This window comes from Oncorhynchus clarkii, chromosome 30 (assembly GCF_045791955.1).
Source record: "Oncorhynchus clarkii lewisi isolate Uvic-CL-2024 chromosome 30, UVic_Ocla_1.0, whole genome shotgun sequence".
Taxonomy (NCBI): domain Eukaryota; kingdom Metazoa; phylum Chordata; class Actinopteri; order Salmoniformes; family Salmonidae; genus Oncorhynchus; species Oncorhynchus clarkii.
In genome coordinates this window covers 22,018,309-22,038,619 of record NC_092176.1, presented here as the reverse complement: position 1 = coordinate 22,038,619, position 20,311 = coordinate 22,018,309, and the positions used below count along the sequence as shown (strand labels likewise).

At 48.2% G+C, this 20,311-nt stretch overlaps 1 protein-coding gene across 1 annotated transcript; it reads left to right on the top strand.

Moving 5' to 3' along the window:
• The first annotated feature begins 13,408 nt into the window (after positions 1–13,408).
• LOC139390162 (cilia and flagella associated protein 73) lies at positions 13,409–20,162 on the top strand. The gene is made up of 7 exons (XM_071137375.1): positions 13,409–13,537; positions 13,681–13,786; positions 14,077–14,181; positions 14,278–14,475; positions 15,539–15,760; positions 16,119–16,277; positions 20,073–20,162. The coding sequence occupies exons 1-7, from the start codon at positions 13,482–13,484 to the stop codon at positions 20,160–20,162; spliced, it is 936 nt and encodes a 311-aa protein (XP_070993476.1). The 5' UTR covers positions 13,409–13,481.
• The last annotated feature ends 149 nt before the right edge of the window (positions 20,163–20,311 follow it).

Below are 20,311 nucleotides of genomic sequence, written 5' to 3'. Positions count from 1 at the left end.
CTACCCTCTCTCCCTGCTCCATCCCTCTCTGTCTACCCTCCCTCCCTCCTCCATCCCTCTCTGTCTACCCTCTCTCCCTCCTCCATCCCTCTCTGTCTTCCCTTCTCTCCCTCCTCTATCCCTCTCTGTCTTCCCTCTCCCTCCCTCTCTCCCTCTCTGTCTTCCCTCTCCCTCCCTCTCTCCCTCCTCCATCCCTCTCTGTCTTCCCTTCCCTCCCGCCTCCATCAATCTCTGTCTTCCCTCTCCCTCCCTCTCTCCCTCCTCCATCCCTCTCTGTCTTCCCTTCCATCCCTCCTCCATCCATCTCTGTCTTCCCTCTCCCTCCCTCTCTCCCTCCTCCATCCCTCTCTGTCTTCCCTTCTCTCCCTCCTCCATCCCTCTCTGTCTTCCCTCTCCCTCCCTCTCTCCCTCCTCCATCCCTCTCTGCCTTCCCTTCCCTCCCTCCTCCATCCATCTCTGTCTTCCTGCTCCCTCCCTCTCTCCCTCCTCCATCCCTCTCTGTCTTCCCTCTCCCTCCCTTCTCTCCCTCCTCCATCCCTCTCTCCCTCCCTTCTCTCCCTCCCTCCTCCATCCCTCTCTGTCTACCATCTCTCCCTCCTCCATCCCTCTCTGTCTTCCCTTCTCTCCCTCCTCCATCCCTCTCTGTCTTCCCTCTCCCTCCCTTCTCTCCCTCCTCCATCCCTCTCTGTCTACCCTCCCTCCCTCCTCCATCCCTCTCTGTCTACCCTCTCTCCCTCCTCCATCCCTCTCTGTCTTCCCTTCTCTCCCTCCTCTATCCCTCTCTGTCTTCCCTCTCCCTCCAACTCTCCCTCTCTGTCTTCCCTCTCCCTCCCTCTCTCCCTCCTCCATCCCTCTCTGTCTTCCCTTCCCTCCCGCCTCCATCAATCTCTGTCTTCCCTCTCCCTCCCTCCCTCCCTCCTCCATCCCTCTCTGTCTACCCTCCCTCCCTCCTCCATCCCTCTCTGTCTTCCCTTCTCTCCCTCTCTCCCTCCTCCATCCCTCTCTGTCTTCCCTTCCCTCCCTCTCTCCCTCCTCCATCCCTCTCTGTCTTCGCTTCCCTCCCTCCTCCATCCATCTCTGTCTTCCCTCTCCCTCCTCCATCCCTCTCTGTCTTCCCTTCCCTCCCTCCTCCATCCATCTCTGTCTTCCCTCTCCCTCCCTCTCTCCCTCCTCCATCCCTCTCTGTCTTCCCTTCTCTCCCTCCTCCATCCCCCTCTGTCTTCCCTCTCCCTCCCTCTCTCCCTCCTCCATCCCTCTCTGGCTACCCTCTCTCTCTCCTCCATCCCTTTCTGGCTACCCTCTCTCCCTGCTCCATCCCTCTCTGTCTACCCTCCCTCCCTCCTCCATCCCTCTCTGTCTACCCTCTCTCCCTCCTCCATCCCTCTCTGTCTTCCCTTCTCTCCCTCCTCTATCCCTCTCTGTCTTCCCTCTCCCTCCCTCTCTCCCTCTCTGTCTTCCCTTCCCTCCCGCCTCCATCAATCTCTGTCTTCCCTCTCCCTCCCTCTCTCCCTCCTCCATCCCTCTCTGTCTTCCCTTCCATCCCTCCTCCATCCATCTCTGTCTTCCCTCTCCCTCCCTCTCTCCCTCCTCCATCCCTCTCTGTCTTCCCTTCTCTCCCTCCTCCATCCCTCTCTGTCTTCCCTCTCCCTCCCTCTCTCCCTCCTCCATCCCTCTCTGTCTTCCCTTCCCTCCCTCCTCCATCCATCTCTGTCTTCCTGCTCCCTCCCTCTCTCCCTCCTCCATCCCTCTCTGTCTTCCCTCTCCCTCCCTTCTCTCCCTCCTCCATCCCTCTCTCCCTCCCTTCTCTCCCTCCCTCCTCCATCCCTCTCTGTCTACCATCTCTCCCTCCTCCATCCCTCTCTGTCTTCCCTTCTCTCCCTCCTCCATCCCTCTCTGTCTTCCCTCTCCCTCCCTTCTCTCCCTCCTCCATCCCTCTCTGTCTACCCTCCCTCCCTCCTCCATCCCTCTCTGTCTACCCTCTCTCCCTCCTCCATCCCTCTCTGTCTTCCCTTCTCTCCCTCCTCCATCCCTCTCTGTCTTCCCTCTCCCTCCCTCTCTCCCTCCTCCATCCCTCTCTGTCTTCCCTTCCCTCCCTCCTCCATCCATCTCTGTCTTCTCTCTCCCTCCTCCATCCCTCTCTGTCTTCCCTCTCCCTCCCTTCTCTGTCTTCCCTCTCCCTCCCTTCTCTCCCTCCTCCATCCCTCTCTCCCTTCCTTCTCTCCCTCCCTCCTCCATCCCTCTCTGTCTACCCTCTCTCCCTCCTCCATCCCTCTCTGTCTTCCCTTCCCTCCCTCCTCCATCCATCTCTGTCTTCCCTCTCCCTCCCTTCTCTCCCTCCTCCATCCCTCTCTCCCTCCCTTCTCTCCCTCCCTCCTCCATCCCTCTCTGTCTACCCTCTCTCCCTCTGTCTTCCCTTCTCTCCCTCCTCCATCCCTCTCTGTCTTCCCTCTCCCTCCCTCTCTCCCTCCTCCATCCCTCTCTGTCTTCCCTTCCCTCCCTCCTCCATCCATCTCTGTCTTCTCTCTCCCTCCTCCATCCCTATCTGTCTTCCCTCTCCCTCCCTTCTCTGTCTTCCCTCTCCCTCCCTTCTCTCCCTCCTCCATCCCTCTCTCCCTCCTTCTCTCCCTCCCTCCTCATCCCTCTCTGTCTACCTTCTCTCCCTCCTCCATCCCTCTCTCCCTCCCTTCTCTCCCTCCCTCCTCCATCCCTCTCTGTCTTCCCTTCCCTCCCTCCTCCATCCATCTCTGTCTTCCCTCTCCCTCCCTCTCTCCCTCCTCCATCCCTCTCTGTCTTCCCTCTCTCCCTCCTCCATCCCCCTCTGTCTTCCCTCTCCCTCCCTCTCTCCCTCCTCCATCCCTCTCTGGCTACCCTCTCTCTCTCCATCCCTTTCTGGCTACCCTCTCTCCCTGCTCCATCCCTCTCTGTCTACCCTCCCTCCCTCCTCCATCCCTCTCTGTCTACCCTCTCTCCCTCCTCCATCCCTCTCTGTCTTCCCTTCTCTCCCTCCTCTATCCCTCTCTGTCTTCCCTCTCCCTCCCTCTCTCCCTCTCTGTCTTCCCTCTCCCTCCCTCTCTCCCTCCTCCATCCCTCTCTGTCTTCCCTTCCCTCCCGCCTCCATCAATCTCTGTCTTCCCTCTCCCTCCCTCTCTCCCTCCTCCATCCCTCTCTGTCTTCCCTTCCATCCCTCCTCCATCCATCTCTGTCTTCCCTCTCCCTCCCTCTCTCCCTCCTCCATCCCTCTCTGTCTTCCCTTCTCTCCCTCCTCCATCCCTCTCTGTCTTCCCTCTCCCTCCCTCTCTCCCTCCTCCATCCCTCTCTGTCTTCCCTTCCCTCCCTCCTCCATCCATCTCTGTCTTCCTGCTCCCTCCCTCTCTCCCTCCTCCATCCCTCTCTGTCTTCACCCTCCCTCCCTTCTCTCCCTCCTCCATCCCTCTCTCCCTCCCTTCTCTCCCTCCCTCCTCCATCCCTCTCTGTCTACCATCTCTCCCTCCTCCATCCCTCTCTGTCTTCCCTTCTCTCCCTCCTCCATCCCTCTCTGTCTTCCCTCTCCCTCCCTTCTCTCCCTCCTCCATCCCTCTCTGTCTACCCTCCCTCCCTCCTCCATCCCTCTCTGTCTACCCTCTCTCCCTCCTCCATCCCTCTCTGTCTTCCCTTCTCTCCCTCCTCCATTCATCTCTGTCTTCCCTCTCCCTCCCTTCTCTCCCTCCTCCATCCATCTCTGTCTTCCCTCTCCCTCCCTTCTCTCCCTCCTCCATCCATCTCTGTCTTCCCTTCTCTCCCTCCCTTCTCTCCCTCCTCCATCCCTCTCTGTCTTCCCTCTCCCTCCTCCATCCCTCTCTGCCTTCCCTTCTCTCCCTCCTCTATCCCTCTCTGTCTTCCCTCTCCCTCCCTTCTCTCCCTCCTCCATCCCTCTCTGTCTTCCCTCTCCCTCTCTTCTCTCCCTCCTCCATCCCTCTCTGTCTACCCTCCCTCCCTCCTCCATCCCTCTCTGTCTACCCTCTCTCCCTCCTCCATCCCTCTCTGTCTTCCCTTCTCTCCCTCCTCTATCCCTCTCTGTCTTCCCTCTCCCTCCCTCTCTCCCTCTCTGTCTTCCCTCTCCCTCCTCCATCCCTCTCTGTCTTCCCTTCCCTCCCTTCTCCATCCATCTCTGTCTTCCCTCTCCCTCCTCCATCCCTCTCTGTCTTCCCTTCCCTCCCTCCTCCATCCATCTCTGTCTTCCCTCTCCCTCCCTTCTCTCCCTCCTCCATCCCTCTCTGTCTTCCCTCTCCCTCCCTTCTCTCCCTGCTCCATCCATCTCTGTCTTCCCTCTCCCTCCCTCTCTCCCTCCTCCATCCCTCTCTGTCGTCCCTTCTCTCCCTCCTCCATCCCTCTCTGTCTTCCCTCTCCCTCCCTTCTCTCCCTCCTCCATCCCTCTCTGTCTTCCCTTCTCTCCCTCCTCCATCCTTCTCTGTCTTCCCGCTCCCTCCCTTCTCTCCCTCCTCCATCCCTCTCTGTCTTCCCTCTCCCTCCCTTCTCTCCCTCCTCCATCCCTCTCTGTCTTCCCTCTCCCTCCCTTCTCTCCCTCCTCCATCCCTCTCTGTCTTCCCTCTCCCTCCCTTCTGGAATAGATCTTAACATGGACACAAGGCTGTCAGGGAAAAGAGAGGGCAAAGAGCACAGGGGTGGGTGTACGTACGAGCAGTTGGCATTGTACGAGCAGGCGTATGTGTTGTAGTTGTACTGTAGTTTGAAATGACTCAAATCCTATAAATTCCTGTTTTCAGAACACGCACACGTTCAATCATAGAAATAGAACCCATTTCTATGAATCTGATCTTGTCACTGTTTGCACACTCAGCCTTCCCAGAACAAATGAGAAAACAAGTCTGATTTGAGCATTAAGGGCTGCAGTCACGTGCAGAGTGAACAACGCTTTAGCTCCATTACAGGATGCTGATACACATTACAGGATGCTGATACACATTACAGGATGCTGATACACATTATACGATGCTGATACACATTACAGGATGCTGATACACATTATAGGATGCTGATACACATTACAGGATGCTGATACTTATCTGTGTGAGTTTTGTGAGCAGGAACCCGCACACACAAAAAACAGTGGGGGTAAGATCTGGGCAATTGGGCAAGGGATTGATAAATACAGATCATAATTTCCCTGAATTCATCATTAGTCTTCCTCATCACTCACATGAAAACAAACACACACACACACACACACACACACACACACACACACACACACACACACACACACACACACACACACACACACACACTGGTGAGCAGGTCAGTGGACTGCAGCACAAAGACAATGGGAGGGGATGTAGGTCACTCTACCAGCAGACAGGTCATAGAGGTCAGACTAACCTGATTGGAGGATCTGGAAAGGCTGTCGTCCTACCTCAACACTGGTCTAGTGCTGTATATAGTCCATACAGTCTGCAGTATAGATCCCTGAATGCGTTAAACGACCCTAATCCTGCAGGTTCAGAGAGGGTCAGAGGCTGTTCAAGTGGGGGACAGAGATCCTCCCTGACCTCCCTGTCTGTCTGCAGGGGGCCCAGTAACCAGACTGACTGTCTCCAGAATGTAGCTCCGTGAGGAGGCTTGGTGACCAGCCTGAATGTCTCCAGTGTGGAGCTCTGTGAGGAGGCCCCCTGCTGCACAAAAAGACAAACCACCTAATGGAGTCATGCCCTGTTCACCAGCCCAGAAACTCAAACAAACTATTACCAGACCCAAGAAACCCACCCTCCCCTCTCATACACACAGGACCAAATGCACAGACAAACACAGAGACAGACACATACACACACACGCACACACACACAAATGAGGCGCACACACACATGAAAAGGGAGTAGAGACGTACCCCCCAGTGAGTCGTTAAAGGTTTGGGGGTCGACGTGGAGCCAGTGTCCAGTCTCATTACAGACAGGAGAGTTGAGAGGCACGCTAATCCACCCACCCCCTTCCACCAATACACACGCACACACACACACACACACACACACACACACACACACACACACACACACACACACACACACACACACACACACACACACACACACACACACACACACACACACACACACACACACACACACGCCCCTTTCACCACCTGCAGAGTTACAGTTGAGCTAGCTGTAGTGAAGTGGCATACATTTGGTATATTTAAAAGACGTGGTTGTAGTAAGAATTAGCAACTCCTTGTTCACAAAGCTCAGGATTTCTACATTTATACAAAGTGGTGGGGTGGAAAGCATTTTGTTCTACTGAAATCTGTTGAAATTGCAAAGACGTTTAGACCAAAACTGCTATTATCAAAAAACATCTGTGAGGTCGACTTTATATCATTTTATGTTATAAAGTCTCATGTCAAGCAAGGTTCAAGTTTAAAAGCAACGTCAGATGAGACTTTAACATCCAGGCCTCAGGCCCTCCTTCAGCAGCCAGGCAGCAAATGCAGCCAGAAGGCTCCTCCCCCAGTGTTCCTCCAGTGTTCCCTGGAGGTTTGTTGTTACCCGTGTTGCACGATGTTGGCAAACAATCCAACAAGACCCCTGCAGAGACACTAACACAAACATCAATAAACAAATAAATGCATACACACACCTCTACACACATCCATACACACACCTCTACACACATCCATACACACACCTCTACACACATCCATACACACACCTCTACACACATCCATACACACACCCATACACACATCCACACACACATCCACACACACATCCATACACGCATCCCCCACTGCACCCTTTTTGTTGGCCATGGAGTGAATTGTTTTCCAACTACTACTACCACACTACCTCCCCAAACACATACACTCACACACAGTTCAGGCATCACTCAAATATGGTCTCTCTCTATGCGGGGGGGGAGTGAGAGACAGAAGCATATTTTTTGTTCCAACAAATTTCGTTAGTTTCTGCAGATTTAAATGTTGTGTTTGTGCAGCCATCACACTAGCTGGGATTGAGATGTGTGTCTCTGAAAGCTGAAGTGGATGGGGACAGCGGGAGACCCAGGGATGGATGGAACAGGAAACAATCACAGATATTTTACCTTTATTTAACTAGGCAAGTCAGTTAAGAACAAATTCTTATTTTCAATGACAGCCTAGGAACAGTGGGTTAACTGCCTTGTTCAGGGGCAGAACGACAGATTTGTACCTTGTCAGCTCGGGGGTTTGAACTTGCAACCTTGCGGTTACTAGTCCAACTCTCTAACCACTAGGCTACACTGCCGCCCTCAGAGAGTCAGTTTCATGGAGGATGCCTTCAAATATTAATCAGCTGGTAAAAGGTCTGATGGAGTTTAAATGGGTGTGAGATCCCCATCTCCACATCCTCATACTGTCACCCTCGATAACACACTTTTATTCTAATAGCATAGCTACATTAGCATTAATAACATTGTGTGTATGCACATGTGTGTGTTTCATATTTGCATTTGTAGATGCATTTTCCTGGTCCTGCTGCTCTCCTCTCGTCTGTCTCACCATCTTCAACACAATATGACCAGTAGAGTTACACTCCGCTTGCAGGCAGAGCATCACACTGTATTACCATTAGCTACAGTGCCTTTGGAAAGTATTCAGCATCAAGGACTCAGAGATTAGTCAGGATCGAGGCAAAGATGAACGGAGAAAAGTACAGAGAGATCCTTGATGAAAACCTGCTCGAGACGCTCAGGACCTCAGACTGGGGCGAAGGTTCACCTTCCAACAGGACAACGACCATAAGCACACAGCCAAGACAATGCAGGAGTGACTTTGGGACAAGTCTCTGAATGTCCTTGAGTGGCCCAGCCAGAGCCTGGACTTGAACCCAATCGACCATCTCTGGAGGGACCTGAAAATAGCTGCGCAGCAATGCTCCCCAGCCAACCTGACAGAGCTTGAGAGGATCTGCAGAGAATAATGGGAGAAACTCCCCAAATACTGGTGTGCCAAGCTTGTAGCGTCATACCCACGAAGACTCAAGGCTGTACTCGCTGCCTTGAGGTGCTTCAATAAAGTACTGAGTAAAGGGTCTGAATACTTATGTAAATGTGATATTTATGTTTTTTTTATTCTTTTATAGATTAGCAAAAATTTATAAAAACCTGTTGTTGATTTGTCATTAATGGATATTGTGTGTAGATTGATGAAAAAAAAACAAGTTAATCAATTTTAGAATAAGGCTGTAACGCAACAAAATGTGGAAAAAGTCAAGGGGTCTGAATACCTTTCAAAGGCACTGTACATTGGAAGACTGTTAATAACAGTCTGTGTCCTGTGATGTTGTAATGTAGTCTAACAAGGTGACCACTGAGCTGTTTACTGTCTGCAGTCTGAAGATGACACTGCCCTCTGGATCACAGGTAGAAACTAGTCAGTGAGGATCAGTTATAGTCACTTAACACGCCTGCCTATATTTGCTGTGTCACAGTCCCCTGAGAAATGTGGGACATCAGGTGTGATATTACAGCTTCAAGTCACGATATTACACTTTTCTCTCTTTGTTAGCAGACATTAGTCAGATGAGAGAAATACACACACACACACACACAAATACACGCATGCATGCACGCAAGCACACCAGTGGAGGCTTCTGAGGGGAGGACGGATCATAATAATGTCTGGAATGGAGTCAATGGAATGGTATCAACCACATGGAAACCACTTGTTTAATGTGTTTGATACCATTCCAGTGATTCCATTCCAGCCATCATTATGAGCTGTCCTCCCCTTAGAAGCCCCATTTACACACACTCACACCTGAGGCTATCTGGAGTGATTCTGTGTAGTGAAAAATATAGTCTAAAGATATAGATCCTGCTATAGATATGCAGGTAGGCTATACATAGAAGTAGAGAGAGAGAAAGAGAGACAGCGCGTAAAACAGACCACATGCATTATTAGAGGGGTTCTCAAAGTGGGGTCCGCAAATGTACTGCAAGGGGTCCATGATCAGATCTCACTTTTTTAAATGAATATTACTAACAACAGTTTAAACACGTTTTGGCCAAGGGGTCCGTGGAATAAGTTTAGAGTGTGTAATACAATACAATATAATATTATTAATCTACAATTGAACTCCTTGTATGCTATTTTTTATCTCACTCAAGTTGTGTTCTGTTCTGGGCCAGACAGATTACCAAGATGTGTAGTCAGAGCATTTGCTGACCAGTTGGCGAGTGTCTTCACTGACATTTTAAACCTCTCCCTGACCCAGTCTGTAATACCTACATGTTCCAAGCAGACCACCATAGTCCCTGTACCCAACAAAGCAAAGATAACCTACCTAAATAACAACCGCCCCGTAGCACTCACGTCGGTAGCCATGAAGTGCTTTGAAAGGCTGGTCATTGCTCACATCAACACCATCATGCCGGAAACCCTAGAACCACCCCAATTTGCGTACCACCCCAACAGATCCACAGATGACACAATCTCAATCACACTCCACACTGCCCTTTCCCACCTAGACAAAATGAACACCTATGTGAGAATGCTGTTCATTGACTACAGCTCACCATAGTGCCAACAAAGCTCATCACCTTACCCTGAGAAATAAACACTTCACCCTGCAACTGGATCCTGGAATTCCTGATGGGCCGCCCCAAGGTGGGGAGGATAGGCAACATTACCTCCACCACGTTGAGTCTCAACACAGGGGCCCCACAAGGGTGTGTGCTTAGTCCCCTCCTGTACTCGCTGTTCACCCACGACTGTGTGGCAAAGCACAACTACAACACCACCATCAAGTTTTCTGACAGCACGACGGTGGTAGGCCTGATCACCGGTGACGATGACGATGAGACAGCCTATAGGGAGGAGGTCAGTGACCTGTCAGTGTGGTGCCAGGACAACAACCTCACCCTCAACGTCAGTAAGACCAAGGAGCTGATCATGGACTACAGGAAACGGGGCTACAGTGTAGCGGGTCGAGAGCTTCAAGTTCCTTGGTGTCCACATCAATAAGGACTTAAACTGGTCGACACACACACAAACATGAAGAAAGCGCAACAGCACCTCTTCCCCCTCAGGAGGTTGAAAGGATTTGGCATGGGCCCTCAAATCCTCAAAATGTTCTACAGATGCACCATTGAGAGCGTCTTGGCCAGCTGCATCACTGCGTGGTAGGGCAACTGCACTGACTTTGATTGCATGGCACTACAGAGGGTGGTGTAGACAGCCTTATACACCACTAGGGCCAAGTTTCCTGCCATCCAGGACCTCTATATAAGGCGGTGTGAAAGGAAGGCCCAGATAGTTGTTAAAATACTCCAGTCAAACAAGTCATAGACCCAAGCCATAGTTCTCTCTGCTTCCGCACGGCAAGTGGTACCGGAGCATCAAGTCCGACACCAACAGGCTCCTGAACAGCTTCTAACGGAGGGAATGGAATGGCATCAAACATGCATGTGTGCATGCTTAGTCCCCTCCTGTACTCCCTGTTCACCTATGACTGCGTGGCCAAGCATGACTCCAACACCTTAATATAGTTTGCTAATGACACATTAGTGGTAGGCCTGATCACCGACAACGATGAGACAGCCTATAGGGAGGAGGTCATAGACCTGGCAGTATGGTGCCAGGACAACAACCTCTCCCTCAATGTGAGCAAGACAAAGGAGATGATCGTGGACTACAGGAAAAGGATGGCCGAACACGCCCCCATTCATATCGACGTGGCTGTAGTGGTGCGGGTCGAGAGTTTCAAGTTCCTTGGTGTCCACATCACCAACAAACTATCACGGTCCAAACACATCACGAAAGTTGTGAAGAGGGCACGACAAAAACTTTCCCCCCTCAAGAGACTGAAAAGATTTGGCATGAGTACCCAGATCGTCAACAAGTTATACAGCTGCACCATCGAGAGCATCCTGACAAATTGCATCACTGCCTGGTATGGCAACTGTTCGGCATCCGACCAAAAGGCGTTACAGAGGGTAGTGTGTAAAGCCCAGTACATCACCAAGGCCAAGCTTCCTGCCATCCAGAACCTACAGTTGAAGTCGGAAGTTTACATACACCTGAGCCAAATACATTTAAAGTCAGTTTTTCACAATTCCTGACGTTTAATCCTAGTTAACATTCCCTGTCAGTTAGGATCACCACTTTATTTTAAGAATGTGAAATGTCAGAATAATAGTAGAGAGAATTATTTATTTGAGCTTTTATTTCTTTCATCACATTCCCAGTGGGTCAAACGTTTACATACACTCAATTAGTATTAGGTAGCATTGTCTATAACTTGGGTCAAACGTTTCAGGTATTCTTCCACAAGCTTCCCACAATAAGTTGGGTGAATTTTGGCCCATTCCTCTTGACAGAGCTGCTGTAAATGAGTCAGGTTTGTAGGCCTCCTTGCTCGCACATGCTTTTTCAGTTCTGCCGACAAATGTTATATGGGATTGAGGTCAGGGCTTTGTGATGGCCACTCCAATACCTTGAATTTGTTGTCCTTAAGCCATTTTGCCACAACTTTGGAAGTATGCTTGGGGTCATTGTCCATTTGGAAGACCCATTTGTGACCAAGCTTTAACTTCCTGACTGACTGATGTCTTGAGATGTTGCTTCAATATATCCACATAATTTTCAATTCCTCATGATGCCATCTATTTTGTGAAGTGCACCAGTCACTCTTGCAGCAAGGCACCCCCACAGCATGATGCTGCCACTCCCGTGCTTCACTGTTGGGATGGTGTTCTTCGGCTTGCAAGCCTCCCCCATTTTCCTCCTAACATAACGATGGTCATTATGGCCAAACAGTTCTATTTTTGTTTCATCAGACCAGAGGACATTTCTCGAAAAAGTACAATCTTTGTCCCCATGTTGGAAACCGTAGTCTGGCTTTTTATGGTGGTTTTGGAGGAGTGGCTTCTTCCTTGCTGAGCGGTCTTTAAGGTTATGTCGATATAGGACTCGTTTTACTGTGGATATAGATACTTTTGTACCTGTTTCCTCCAGTATCTTCACAAGGTCTTTTGCTGTTGTTCTGGGATTGATTTGCACTTTTCGCACCAAAGTACGTTCATCTCTAGGAGACAGAGCGCGTCTCCTTCCTGAGCGGTATGACGACTGAGTGGTCCCATGGTGTTTATGCTTACGTACGTTTGGACATTGCTCCCAAGGATGAACCAGACTTGTGGTCTTGGCTGATTTATTTTGATGTTCCCATGATGTCAAGAAAAGAGGCACTGAGTTTGAAGGTAGGCCTTGAAATACATCCACAGGCGTACCTCCAATTGACTCAAATGATGTCAATTAGCCTATCAAAAGCTTCTAAAGCCATGACATTTTCCAAGCTGTTTAAAGGCACAGTCAACTTGGTGTATGTAAACTTCTGACCCACTGGAATTGTGATACAGTGAATTATAAGTGAAATAATCTGTCTGTAAACAATTGTTGGAAAAAATTACTTGTGTCATGCACAAAGTAGATGTCCTAACCGACTTGCCAAAACTACAGTATAGTTTGTTAACAAGACATTTGTGGAGTGGTTGAAAAACAAGTTTTAATGACTCCAACCTACGTGTATGTAAACTTCCGACTTCAACTGTATATACTAGGAAGGCCCAAAACAATTGTCACAAACTCCACTCACCCAAGTCATAGACTGTTCTCTCTGTTACCGCACGACAAGCGGTACAAGAGCGCCAAGTCTAGGTCCAAAAGGCTCCTTAACAGCTTCTACCCCCAAGCCAAAATACTGCTGAATAATTAATCAAATGTCCATCTAGACTATATTCATTGACCCCTCTTTGTTTTTACACTGCTGCTACTCACTGTTTATTATCAGTGCATAATCACTTTACCCCTACCTATATGTACAAATGACCTCAACTAACCTGTAACCCCTCACATTGACTTGGTACCGGTACCACCGGTACCCCCTCATTATTTTAATTTAATTGAGTTACTTTTTTATTTTATTATTTGTTTTTATTGTTTTTACTTTTTTTTAAATTACATTTTTTAAATTAAATTTTTTTAATTAAATATATTCTTAACTCAATTTTCTTATAACTGCATTGTTGGTTAAGGGCTTGTGAGTAAGCATTTCACGGTAATACCTGTTGTATTCGGCGCATTTGACAAATAAAATATGATTTGACTTGATGAATTTGCTATCACAAAAGGGGTCCCTCGCACGCACACACACACACACACACACACACACACACACACACACACACACACACACACACACACACACACACACACACACACACACACACACACACACACACACACACACACAGGCACAGACACAGACACACAAACACATACACACACAGTAGTGGAGCTTCTATGTCAGTAGTTTGCCACTGGGGGCGACAGAGGCTTTGTCTATGTGTTGCCATAGAGACTGGATTGTACAGCAAGGTATAAAGAAATCCAAAGGGAAAGCTGCTTAAGTTTCTAACTGAAGATCAGAAACTCCCTGGAGACAGCAGAGATAATGGCATTGGATCTGGAGGATTACTTCCGTACTGTCTTTGAGGAACACCTCTTAATGTGAGTTTGTTTGTGTTTGTGTTAGTATGCTCTCTGCTAGTGGGGTTGAGAGAAGGAACACAGATTGATGTCCACAGAAGGTTCTGTGTGTATGCGTGTGTGTGTGCGTTTCTGCATGCGTACTTTCGTGCTTATGTGTGTAGGAAAGTACCTGTGCGGGACAGAGGTCTGATGAGCGGAGCCACACGGATGATTGAGAAACAGAGAGAGATCAGAGAGGTGGATAAACAGCTCCAGACACACAGAGAGGTAGGAGCTACGTTCTTATTCATAGTACTCATAATCATGAGAACCTGTGACAAAAATGTGACTATCGTAGTTAGGGATATTGTGTGTGATATTGTGTGTGTACCTGGGATATTATGTGTGTGTGTGTGTGTGTGTGTGTGTGTGTGTGTGTGTGTGTGTGTGTGTGTGTGTGTGTGTGTGTGTGTGTGTGTGTGTGTGTGTGTGTGTGTGTGTGTGTGTGTGTGTGTGTGTGTGTGTGTGTGTGTGAGTGTGTGTGTGTGTGTGTGCGTGTGTGTGTGTGTGTTTCACAGGAGTTTGAGTTAAAGACGGAGAGTTTACAAAGGCGGAGAGATGAGGTGAAGAAGAAGGAGGAGAAACTGAAGGAGTCGCTGCTCAAATTTGACAAATTCCTCAAAGTTGGTGGCTAACACACACACACACACGCACATACACAAGCACTGAAACACACAGACTCTGGAAAAAACATTGTAATCAACTGTGCCATCTTGCAGGACAACGACTCAAAGCGTGCTCGGGGTGAGAAGAAGGCAGAGAGAGAGAGGGATGCTGTGCGTCAGAAGGAGGGAGAGATAGAGAAACTGAAGGAGGAGTGTGCTGTCCTGGAGGCCTGGAGATTGAGGCTGCAGCGCAGGGTGGAGAAGAGTGCCTTCTACTGGACCTTTCTGGAACAGGTCCTCAGACTGGCCAAGGTACCCAAGCCTGGCATTCACAAAAAACACCCTATTCGCACTACTGTGCTAAACTGACCCCCCCCCCCCCCCCCCTCTATCTTTCCTCTCTTCTGGGTATTATCATGAATCTACCCCCCCCCCCCCCAGTTCATCTGATCTGTTCTCAACTCCAGAGAATTTAAAATAAAAAAAACATATCGTGTTTCCTGTGGGATCATGGCACTTGCTTTCTCTTGGAAATTACATTTTTATAATCAAATAATCTACCAGCTCACGTGTGTTGCCTATGCCATGTCCATATCCCTGTTTCACCATAACCCGAAACCTTAACCCTAGCCTCAATCCTAACCCTAGCTTCATGTCCACATCCCGGTTCAACCCTAACCCTAGCTTCAACCCTAACCCAAACCTTTACCCTAAACCTCTCCACATCCCAGTTCAACCCTAACCCTAGCTTCAACCCTAACCCAAACCCTTACCCTAAACCTCTCCACATCCCGGTTCAACCCTAACCCTAGCTTCAACCCTAACCCAAACCCTTACCCTAAACCTCTCCACATCCCGGTTCAACCCTAACCCTAGCTTCAACCCTAACCCAAACCCTTACCCTAAACCTCTCCACATCCCGGTCAACCCTCAACCCTAACCCAAACCCTTACCCTAAACCTCTCCACATCCCGGTTCAACCCTAACCCAAACCCTTACCCTAAACCTCTCCACATCCCGGTTCAACCCTAACCCAAACCCTTACCCTAAACCTCTCCACATCCCGGTTCAACCCTAACCCAAACCCTTACCCTAAACCTCTCCACATCCCGGTTCAACCCTAACCCTAGCTTCAACCCTAACCCAAACCCTTACCCAAACCTCTCCACATCCCGGTTCAACCCTAACCCTAGCTTCAACCCTAACCCAAACCCTTAGCCTAAACCTCTCCACATCCCGGTTCAACATCCCGTCACCCTTAGCCTCAACCACAAACCTAACCCTAGCTTCATGTCCACATCCTGGTTCAACCTTAACCCTAGCCTCAATCCTAACCCTAGCTTCAAATGTATAATGTGCGTGTGTGTGTATGTAGTATGAGGATGTGTGGGAGCTACTGGGGAGGTTTGCCACCCTGCTATCCACCAAAGAGCAGCTGCGGCAGAGGGAGAGTGAGGTGCAGGAGCAAGCTGATGGCCAACGGGGGGCGCTACAGAGACACACAGAGCAGCAGAGCTGCAGTATTCTGCAGAAGAATAACCTGTTGTCTCAGCTACAGACAGAGCTGGACCAGATACGCTCCAACGCTCTCAGATGGGTACCAGACCTGATCACGCATTCACAGGGTCGTCACTAGAGGGTCGTCACTAGAGGGTCGTCACTAGTCACCACAGCCACAAAGTCATAATTATGGCTAAACCTGTTTCTACAATTTATCTTCTCAATATCTGATTTTAAACCTAACGCTAACCTTAACAACACTATCCTTATGCCTATCCCTCACCTTAAATTGAGACCAAAAAGCAACTTTTTGGTGTCATTAATGTTTACGATATAGCCAATATGCCTTTGTGGCTGTGGTAACTAGTGACAATCCTTTTAGATGGGTCACGGATTTACAATTGATTATAGTCCATGTCCCTCTATCCAGAATATAAACAATGTTTTTTGTTCAGGAGAACACATGGTATCACATCCAGACCACAGCGGCGAAGGAGACGCTTTTATTGGGCCAAATTAAAGTGGTGACCCTTAACCTCTACCACATGATGGGTGGGACCACAGGGCAGGAAAAGGGCGTGGCCATCGATGACACAGAAACACAGCTAAAGAAGGTTAGTGATGTTATTATGTCATAGATTGAGGTTTGTGATGTCACAGATGGACTATGTGATGTCACCGCTGGAAAAGGTCAGTGATGTCACAGCTGGAGAAGGTTTGTGATGTCACAGCTGGAGAAGGTCAGTGATGTCACTGTGATGTTACAGATGGAGGTTTGTGATGTCACAGATAGTGAAGGTTAGTGATAGAAATAGAATGAATAGAACAGACTTTGAACCTCTAGCCCTGATACACATCAACCCACATCAATTCCATCATCCCAGACACCCTAGACCCACTCCAATTTGCATACCACTCCAACAGATCTATAGATGGTGCAATCTCAATTGCACTCCACACTAACCCCCCTAGAAAAGAGGAATACCTACACTTCCGTTCAAAAGTTTGGGGTCAATTAGAAATGTCCTTGTTTTGAAAGAAAAGTACATTTTTGGTCCGTCAAAATGACATCAAATTGATCAGAAATACAGTGTAGACATTGTTAATGTTGTAAATGACTATTGTAACTGGAAACGGCAGATCTTTAAACATAGGCTGTCACGCACTGACCATAGTAAGCTGTTTATTCTCTATGTTGGTTTGGGCGTGATAGTGACTTGGGTGGGTCATCTAGGTGAATTGTATTTCTATGGTGGCCTGATATTGTTCCCAATCAGAGGCAGCTGTTTATCGTTGTCTCTGATTGGAGATCATATTTAGGTAGCTATTTCCCCATTGTGATTTGTGGGATCTTGTCTACAGTTCGTTGCCTGTGTGCACACCAGTAGCGGCACGTTTCGTTTGGTAGTTTGTTGTTTTTGTTCAGTGTTTATTTTTTAAAGGATAATGTACACATACCACCACCATGGTCCATTCATTACGACGAGCGTGTCATAGGCGTACAGAGGCCCATTATCAGCAACCATCACTCCTGTGTTCCAATGGCACGTTGTGTTAGCTAATCCAAGTTTATCATTTTAAAAGGCTAATTGTCATTAGAAAACCCTTTTGCAATTATGTTAGTACAGCTGAAAACTGTTGTTCTCATTAAAGAAGCAATACAACTGGCCTTTTTTTAGACTAGTTGAGTATCTGGAACATCAGCATTTGTGGGTTCGATTACAGGCTCAAAATGGCCAGAAACAAAACTTTTTTATGATACTTGTCAGTCTATTCTTGTTCTCAGAAATGAAGGCTATTCCATGTGAGAAATTGCCAAGAAACTGAAGATCTTGTACAACGCTGTGTAGTACTCCCTTCACAGAACAGCGCAAACTGTCTCTAACCAGAATAGAAAGAGGAGTGGGAGGCCCCGGTGCACAACTGAGCAAGAGGACAAGTACATTAGAGTGTTTAGTTTGCGAAACAGACGCCTCACAAGTCCTCAATTGGCAGCTTCATTAAATAGGACTCGCAAACACCAGTCTCAACTTCAACAGTGAAGAGGCGACTCCAGGATGATGGGCTTCTAGGCAGTAAGACCAAGGAACTGATTGTGGACTACAGGAAACGGGACTGCAGTGGAGCTGGTCGAGAGCTTCCTTGATTACCAAATTACTAAGGACTTGGTCGACACACACGCAAACAATCGAGAAGAAAGCTCAACAGCAATTCTTCCCCCTCAGGAGGTTGAAAAGATTTGGCATGGGCCCTCAGATCCTCAAAAAGTTCTACAGCTGCACCATTGAGAGAATACTGACCGACTGCATCACTGCTTGGTATGGTAACTGCACCGCCTTCGATCGCATGGCACTACAGAGGGTGGTGTAGACAGCCTTGTACACCACTGGGGCCAAGTTTCCTGCCATCCAGGACCTCTATATAAGGTGGTGTGAAAGGAAGGCCCAGATAGTTGTTGAAAGACTCCAGTCACCCAAGCCATAGACCCAAGCCATAGACCCAAGCCATACCCCAAGCCATAGTCCTCTCTGCTTTCACACGGCAATTGGTACCGGAACATCAAGTCTGAAACCAACAGGCTCCTGAACAGCTTCTAACGGAGCGAATGGAATGGCCTCAAACACATTGAAACCATGTGGTTTTGGCACTGACCCTGGAACTGCCAATATCAAGTGTCAATATGCAGGGAACTGTGTTTTTGTTCTACTTTACTTTATTATTTAAAACAATTATAGTATTACTGATATTGATTACTGCATTGTTGGGAAAGAGCAAGCAAGAAAGCCATTTCACTGTACTAGTGCACATGACAACTTAAAACTTGTCAATTTGACTGGTAAACTCATGGGTACCCTCGCAATGGCTGCCTGGTATTGTGATGCAAATATTTCCATAGTAATGTAGAATGTTCATTAAAATATACTTACTGATGTGGCTCATGCAATCAAATTTACACTCAGTGGCCAATTTATTAGTTAGACCCATCAAGTACCGGGTCTGAACCCCTTCACCTCCAGAACAGTCTGAATTCTTTGAAACATGGAAACATTGCTCCATTGGTATCAAGGGACCTAACGTGTGCCAGGAAAACATTCCCCACACCATTACACCACCGCCACCAGCCTGTACCGTTGACACTAGGCAGGATGGGGCCATGGACTCATGCTGCTATCGCCAAATCCTGACTCTGCCATCAGCATGATCCAACAGGAACCAGGATTCATTGGACCAGACAATGTTTTTCCACTCCTCAATTGTCCAGTGATGGTGATAACGTGCCCCCTGGAGCGGCTTCTTTTAGCTGATAGGAGTGGAATCCAGTGTGGTTGTTTGTTGCAATAGCCCAACCATGACAAGGACGAGTTGTGTGTTCCAAGATGCTGTTCTGCACACAACTGTTGTACTGCGCAGTTATTTGTGTGTTTGTTACCCACCCATTTAGCTTGCAAGATTCTTGCCATTCTCCTTCGACCTCTCATCAACGAGCTGTATTTCACCCACAGGACTGCCGCTGACTAGATGTTTTTTGTTTGTCGTACCATTATCAGTAAACCCTACACACTGTGGCGAATGAAAAGCCCAGAAGGCCAGCCGTTTCACGAGACTGGCACCGATGATCATACCACGCTAAAAGTCGCCTAGGTCACTCATTTTGCCCCTTCTAACGTTCAATCGAACTGTAACTGAATGCCTGTCTGCCTGCTTTATATAGCAAGTCATGGCCACGTGATTCACTGTCTGTAGGTGTAACGGTTTTCTTGATGAGAAGGAGAGTCGGACCAAAATGCAGCGTGTAGAGTGCGATCCATATTTTAATGAACAAACGTAAAACACGAATCAATGCAAACACTACAAAATAAAGAACGTGATGAACGTAACGAAAACCTAAAACAGCCTATCTGGTGAAAAACACATTCACCCACAAACACACAGTGAAACCCAGGCTCTAAATATGGTTCCCAATCAGAGATGACGAACCTGCCTCTGACTGAGAACCATATCAGGCTGAACATAGAAATAGACAAACAAGACATGAAACATAGGGTGGTGTACCTAATAAACTGTCCACTGCGTGTATTTTGTAATGTCAGTTAAGTTGATTCAAAAATTCACAGCACAGATTGAAGGATACACCTCTTGCTTTTACTTCCTGCTTTGCTCCTATGGGTACACTCACAATGGCCGCCAGTCCCCTACATTATGCCATCATTGACTTGAAAGGAATTCCCGTTCTATTCATTCTTTTCCTATGGATGACACAGCTGAAGGTCAGTTATGTCACATTTATGTCACAGCTAGAGAAGGTTAGTGATGTCACAGTTAGAGAAGGATACCGATGTCACAGTGATTTAGAGTAGCGGACATATTAATTTGTTAACAGTATAATCAAAATGTGTTTTCCTCTCCAGATCCAGCTCTTCATCCAAGACCAGTCTGCCATAGTGAACAACCTCAAACAGAGCCCTTCTCATGCCACTACTAAAGCCAATTTGAAATGAACAGGTGGAGGATGATCTAGACAGAGGATCCTGCAGGTCTTATTATTGGAGATTGCAATCCATGTCTTGTATTGTTTTCACACAGATAGTAATGTTATGGGCAGCACTCTGTGCAGCAGTGGTGGGAAAAGTACATAAAAGGTACCTTA

Coding starts and splice junctions, on each gene's coding strand:
- LOC139390162 (XM_071137375.1), top strand. CDS start 13,482: ATGGCATTGGATCTGGAGGATTACTTCCGTACTGTCTTTGAGGAACAC. Junction 14,182..14,277: donor AATTTGACAAATTCCTCAAA/GTTGGTGGCTAA, acceptor GCCATCTTGCAG/GACAACGACTCAAAGCGTGC. Junction 14,476..15,538: donor AGGTCCTCAGACTGGCCAAG/GTACCCAAGCCT, acceptor GTGTGTATGTAG/TATGAGGATGTGTGGGAGCT.